This window comes from Penaeus chinensis, chromosome 2 (genome assembly GCF_019202785.1).
Source record: "Penaeus chinensis breed Huanghai No. 1 chromosome 2, ASM1920278v2, whole genome shotgun sequence".
Classification (NCBI taxonomy): domain Eukaryota; kingdom Metazoa; phylum Arthropoda; class Malacostraca; order Decapoda; family Penaeidae; genus Penaeus; species Penaeus chinensis.
Window position 1 is genome coordinate 20,391,859 of NC_061820.1, and position 7,500 is coordinate 20,399,358.

Below are 7,500 nucleotides of genomic sequence, written 5' to 3' on the forward strand. Positions count from 1 at the left end.
CTCTAGTAATGCTAGGGTCACACTAGTCTATTCTGTCCTAGGATCCCCAGATATGGGTGGGTGCTTCATGCTTGGTGTCATGTGAAGCAACGGTGTGGTAGCCTAGTTAGTGTTAAGTGCTTTGCAGTACTAACTCCTGCCCCCGTGCCCCCTGGGGTTAATGGGCAGCTGTGGGAAGGCAGGCCTTGCCAATCTGCCTCCCCAAGAAAAAACATACTGGCAGCAAACTATATAGATGTTGGTGCTGGGGGGAGGGCTAATGTACCTCCTACCCGGCAAGTACAGGGGGCTCTGGGTTGGCGACCACTGGGATTCAGGTGGGGTGCATGGGTTACCCATCATCCCATCTGTGTCCCAGCAGCTGCCAACCTGGCATGAGGCTTGTGGGGGAAAACCCCAGGGAGCCCTGCAGGTGGATTATGGGACCTGCAGCCAGCCAACCCCCTTTATATGAGGCGGCATCGGTAGGGGTGGCAGAGTGACTGCCCGAGGTTAGACCTCAGGCCGGCTGTCAGGGTGGGGGCTTGGCAGCGGCGCGATAAGTGTGGGTGGCTACACTTATTACTGGTTGGGCCGCAGCGATGGCCTCCATCTCCAGGGAGTAGCCATAGCCATCTCCAGCAGACTTCAACCCTCGGTAGTTGAGGTCACTCCAGTCGATGAGCATATTATAGTATTGAGATTGAAGCTTTCAATTGGCTTCATGTCTCTTATTGCTGTTTACGCTCCTACGAATGTATATAAACTTGAGGTGAAAGAGAGGTTTTACATCAAACTTGCATCTGTGACAGACAGTTGTCCTTGGCAAGATATTCGTATTGTTCGGGGTGACTTCAATATGGTATCCAGCTGCGATTGAGCTGGCCATGAAATGTCTGTTAGTCCTCATGGCTTAGGAGCTGATGTTGGCAGCGAGAATAGCTTCCTTTTCCGTGACTTTGCTAGGTCCCAGAAATTGAGGATTTCTGGCTCCTGTTATCAGCATTCTGACCTACATTGTTGGACTTGGTACAGCGATATGGGGATTGTGGCCAAAGAGATCGACCACATCGTCATTAGAACTAGATGGACGATCCTCCAGAACTGCAGGGTGTATCGAAGTGCCGAGTTCTGTGGAACTGATCATAGATTAGTTGTGGCTACTCTCTGGGTTCACTTTAGCACCCCCCAATGAATACCCTAGGGTGCTTCATGTGGACAGATTGAGGGAGTATGAGTGTGCCCAGGGATTTGCCGAGGGCCTGACGAACCCTGTTCTTCTGTGGGACACCTTCAAGCATGAAATGCTTGATGCAGCCCAAGAATCGATTGGTGAATGCCCAAGAGCAAGACAGAATTCCATCTCACAGGAAACCACAGATGCTTGTTGTGCGGCACGATTGTCAGGGGATCACAACTTGCAGGGACAAGGAACAGTTTATCAGGAATCTTGCAGAGGAGGTCGAAAGACATTTCCTAGTAAATGACCTTTGTCCTGCCTACCAAGCCCTGAGAAAGCTGAACTCAGTCCGCTCACCAAGTGGCCAGATAATCTCAGATCCTGATGGGGTGCGTGTGCGTTGGGCTAAGTATTTTGAGCAGTTGTATCAGGTTGATCCACCAATAGTTAACTTGGATGTGGGTAATGTTGGGGTTCCTCTGCCAGACCCACCCATCAGTGAGGATCCCCCCCTCCCTGACTGAAGTCGGGGGGGTGATTTCCAAGATGAAGAGTGGTAAAGCAGTAGGTGTTTGTGGCATCTCAGCTGAACTGATAAAGGCTGGTGGAGAACCCATGGCAAGGGGCTTGCATGCAGTCCTGTCTGGTACCATTCCCCCTGACCTGCTGAGGGGTGTGGTTATCCCTCTCTGGAAGGGGAATGTGGGTCCGTGGGACTGCAGCAATCACCAAGGCATTACACTACTCAGTATACCAGGCAAGGTGCTCATGCACATCCTACTGAGACATATCAGAGACCACCTGCTGAGGCACCAGAGGCTGGAGTAATCTGAATTCACTCCTGGTAAGTCCACTATAGACCGTATCATGGCACTTCATGTCATGAGTTCGGACATGGGCTGCTCGCAGCTTACATCAACCTCAAGAAGGCGTTTGATATGGTGCATCGCAAATCACTCTGGAAGATCCTGAGACTAACAGGAATTCTAACAAGGATTATTGGATTAATAGCAAACCTGTATACAGACACTGAAAGTGCTGTAAAGTGTGGTAGGGGCCTGTCGAGCTTCTTCCCTGTTAGTTCAGGTGTGAGGCAAGAGTGTGTTTTTACACCAACACTTTTCAATACTTGCATAAATTGGATACTGGGTACAGCTACTGTCCAAAGTCACTGTGGAGCAACTCTGGGCAATATCAAGGTTACAGACCTTGACATTGCTGATGATGTTGCTACTCTATCTGAATCTCTGGAAACCCTAGTAGCGGCTCTTGATGCATTTAGCAATGAAGCGAAGCCCCTGGGGCTAGAGGTCTCCTGGACCAAGACCAAGATCCAGGATTTTGGGGGCCTACTAGTAGACCATGTGCAGTCGGTACGTGCTTGCGGTGAAAGCATCGAGATCACAGAGAGCTTTATATACCTCTGTAGTGCAGTTCATGACTCTGAGCTGTCAGACCAGGAAGTCAATAGATGGATTGGCCTGGCAGCAGGGGTCATGAAATCTCTCAACAAGAGTATTTGGAGATGTCGGTACCTGTGCAGAAGGACCAAGCTACGTGTTTTCAAAGCCCTGATACTGCCAGTTTTACTATATGGTAGTGAAACCTGGACACTATCTTGTGCTTTGGAATCTTGTCTCGATGCCTTTTGTAACAGATCCTTGCACCAGATCATGGGGTACAGTTGGCAGGACCATATGTCCAACCATTGCACTGTGAGACGGTACAGGACCTGTTACTTGCACAATCCATGATCGCCAACTCAGGCTGTACAGCCACTTGGCTCGATTCCCACAGGATGACCCTGCCCACCAGGTTGTCTCTGTTCAAGACAACCCTGGGTGGAGAAGACTGAGACTGAGAAAGTCATGGCTTGGGCAGATTGATCAAACCTGTCACGAGGAGCTAGAGATGGGCCGGGCCCCTGCCTGGGGCTTCCCATGATGGACCCTCATAGGTGGAAGTGAAGGGTGGATGCGGTTATGCGCACCCATCGGCGTTAGCTCCCAAAGGATGATGATGATCCCCAGATAGCATCACCGAAGTCTGGTCAGCTACAGAGAGGGATTGGTCACACTACATTTAGTGTTCCTTCGGAGAGAACCATTATCTCAGTTTAGCATTCATAAGTATACAATAGTGCTTTCCATTGAGGATGCTTTTACAGGATACTTCATGACAGAGTTCATTGCTTAATTCATCCATTAAAGTTCTTTTCAAATTCCTGTTTTTATAATCCTTATGACTGGTGTCCCACAATGACCCCTTGGCTCTCACTTAATCCAACAAGGCGTAAATAACCTCCAAAGAGAGCTCCATGTTTATTGCGTGTTGGAGTGGGTTGATGTTTATGTTCGTCAAATGAATGTTTATCTGAATTATCAATAAACATTTAATGAGACATCATAGTGCAATGCAATATATTTTTGAGTTTACCAGTAATTATGTTATAGTTTTTGTTTCAGCAATATCTTTCAGCTCTAGGCAGGGATGAAAAAGTGACATAGCATTGTGCTGCAGAGGGATTTTCATATTGGAGCTGTTTACAGCTAGGGAAGCATCCAGTTCTGTAAAGGGATCCCTGGACAGAATGGATTAATGTGACCAGCCTCTAAGCCTACTGCCCAGATTTTGGTCCACATGCTGGTCATGAGACACCTAGATCCAACAGGTTAAGAAAGCAATCATCTAAAAAAAAGAAATTTATATTACTTTAAGCTACCTTCTTTCTATCTAAAGTGATTTTTAATTTATCTTATTAATCTGTACCTTAATTACGATGCATATGAATCAAGGTACCACAATTATGCCTGTATAAGCTTTAGCATGATAGTACTTGCTGTGTAATAGAAACTCTGACCTATGCACAGCATCCAATACCTGTCTCATGATTATAGGCTAGACAGGCCACAAAGCTCCTCCGCAAAATAGATACCCAATATGAGTATGAATTTGCATGAAAATAGCTGAGGTAAGTGGAAACTTGTAAAATATTTAGTGCTTATTCAATTCCTGTCATGTAAGGGATAACCATTGTAAAAGGCAGCTCACCCCAGACTCTGGAGTACTCTAACTTGCCAGATCCCTTTGAGAATAAGTAATAAGGTGGTGCAAAGCAATAAAAAATATTGTATGTGAATTTTAAAGATACCAACATAAACACAACCAACCAGTGTTTCTTGACTATGATACAAAGAGAGACTACAGTTTCATTTTCCCACAGCCACATGGTAGAATTTAGTAACATTTGCTTGATATGGAGAAAATAGCAGAATATAAGACACTTTTAATCTATGAAATTTCTTTCACAAGTTAAAAAGAAGAAAGTTGTGCAACACAAAAAAAATTTGTATACATCAATAAGAAAGCGTAATGACACTATTATAGAGAAAGGGAAAAGTACACTCATTGATGATAGAAATAATCTGCAAAGGAAATGAATAACACCAGAAATGAAGAAAATAGGATGACTAATGTCGCCCTGAGAGTAAGTCCACTGTAATTGGGTGGGAGTCTGGGGGCGATGGTTTTTGTTTCATACAGCGATATTTGTGGATTACCAGAAGTGGCTGGAGATTACTCTAGCCACTTCTGGTCTCTGAGGGGTGCGGTCACATCATAAATGGTTAACAATACTTACATTTACACAATTGGCAATGAGAAACAACAACAGATTCAAGCATATCTAAATGTTATTGATTGAAACAGGGAATAATAATCGCAAGGCTGGATCACTGTGTGAAACTAGGAAAAGAGATGGATTCGAAACATCCCTGAGTGCAGGACAAGTTGTCGTATTTTTTCCTTTCTTGAAATTGGATGCACTACAGCTTCTATGACATTTCTTTGCAATAATACCGGTTCATTTGCTCCAGTGTTTGGGAATTACTGCACATTGGTGTCAGTCTCTTCAGATCTGACTTACCTTATTCTGAACTTATCTTAACCTGTTCTAACTTATCCAGGGTCTCTTGTTTCCGTTCGAGCCATGCAAGTCTAAGAGTAATGGAGCGACAGATAACATGCACGGTTTACTCTGTGAATTGAAACGCAATCCATACGGAAACAGGTATTCATGAGCACCAATTGAGTGCAACAGACTTCTACTCGTATTCAAAGTTTTCGCCAACAGTCAAAGCTTTGCCGCATAACACCCTTTTCCAAATGGTATGCGGATTAGAAACGTACTTATATCGCAGCTTGTCGACGAAACTTTCCTCGAAATCCTGAATCATTATGAACTGTTTTGTTTTTCCTCTGATATTTTCCGAGCAGCTGAGCGAGGTTGACGGGGCGCGATTCAGTGGGAAGCGGTGCCTCTTCTGCTCTTTTCTGTTTTTCTTGTTTTGTACCACCTTGCTGGCTTGGGTTTTTTTTTTTTTCTTATTCACATTTATTATTATTTTCTATTTTCATTGGTTCATACTTGTATTCAATGCAGCTGAGCAAAGGCAAACGGGTCGCGATTCAGTAGGAAGCGGTGACTTTTCTTTCCCTTTTTTCTTAATTCTTTTTACCACGTTTCTGTCTTCGGTTTTCTTATTCTCATTTATTATTATTTTTTATTTTCATTGGTTGATACTTATGCATAATATTCTAAAATGGTCTTCTTCTCTAAATCGACGAATGATATAAAAGAAGGTGAATGTTACGTCACTGCTCCATGGGATAATATGAGGGTAATAGTTATGACGAAAATAAATATGAGAGCGAGACAAACAGTGCTATTTCTACTAAAACAATACCTGACAATATATCTATAGTAATTATCATCATCTTCATCATTATCATATTCATATTCATGTGCATTAGCATCATCATAATAATAGTAACAATGATAATAGTAATAATTACAATAATAATAATAATAACAATAATAATAATGATAATAATAATAATAATAATAATAATAATAATAAATAATGATAATAGTAATAATGATTATTATTATTATTACTATTATCATTATTATTATTATTCTTATAATTATTATTATTATTATGATCATTATTATTATACTGATAATAGTAACAATAGTAATAATAATGATAATAATAATAATGATAATAACAAAATATAATAATAGGTATTATAATTATTATTATCATTATAATAACGATAATGAAAATAATAATGATAATGATATAATAATAGTAATAACAATAGTAATGATAATAATAATATCAATATTAATAATAATACTGATAACAATAATACTGATAATAATAATAATAATAATAATAATAATAATAATAGTAATAATGATAATGATAATAATAATAATAATAATAATAATAATAATGAAAAAAATAGTAATAGTAATTATAATGAAACTATTAATATACTAATAATAATAATACTGATAATAATAATAATAATAGTAATAATAATAACAATAGTAATAATAATAACAATATTAATAATAATAACAATATTAATAATAATAATAATAACAATAATAATAATGACAATAATAATAATTATAATAACAACAATCATTATTATTATAATAACACCAACAACAATAATGATAATAATAATAATTATTATAACAACAATAATAATAATGATTATTATAATAGCAACAACAATCATCATCATCATCACCACAGAAATTACCCTCATTATCATTATCATGATAATGATGATAATGATGATAATGATAATAAAAATGATAATGGTGATAATTATAATGATGATGATGATAATGATAAAAAATGATAATGATGATAATGATAATGATGATAATGATAATAAAAATGATAATGGTGATAATTATAATGATGATGATGATAATGATAAAAAATGATAATGATGATAATGATAATGATGATAATGATGATAATGATGATAATGATAATAAAAATGATAATGGTGATAATTATAATGATGATGATGATAATGATAAAAAATGATAATGATGATAATGATAATGATGATAATGATGATAATGATGATAATGATGATAATGATAATAAAAATGATAATGGTGATAATTATAATGATGATGATGATAATGATAAAAAAATGATAATGATGATAATGATAATGATGATAATGATGATAATGATGATAATGATGATAATGATGATAATGATGATAATGATGATAATGATGATAATGATAGTGATGATAATGATGATAATGATGATATTGATGATATTGATGATATTGATGATATTGATGATAATGATGATAATGATGATAATTATAAGGATGATAATGATGATGATGGTAATGATAATGATGATAATGGTAATGATGATAATGATAATGATGATAATGATAATGATAATGATAATGATAATGATGCTAATGCTAATGCTAATGCTAATGCTAAT

General features: G+C 38.4%; 1 protein-coding gene across 2 annotated transcripts in view; it reads right to left on the reverse strand.

Moving 5' to 3' along the window:
* Window positions 1-5,501, reverse strand: part of LOC125036996 (translation initiation factor eIF-2B subunit beta-like) — a 14,704-nt gene extending 9,203 nt beyond the window's left edge. The window contains exon 1 of one of the 2 annotated variants that reach the window (XM_047629959.1): window positions 5,348-5,501. In XM_047629959.1, the coding sequence (XP_047485915.1) occupies window positions 5,348-5,394 (47 nt within the window). In that variant the 5' untranslated portion in view covers window positions 5,395-5,501. Of the gene's footprint in view, window positions 1-5,084; window positions 5,227-5,347 lie in introns of those variants that run through there. The other variant, XM_047629964.1, reaches the window with a different exon arrangement.
* Between the last annotated feature and the right edge of the window lie 1,999 nt (window positions 5,502-7,500).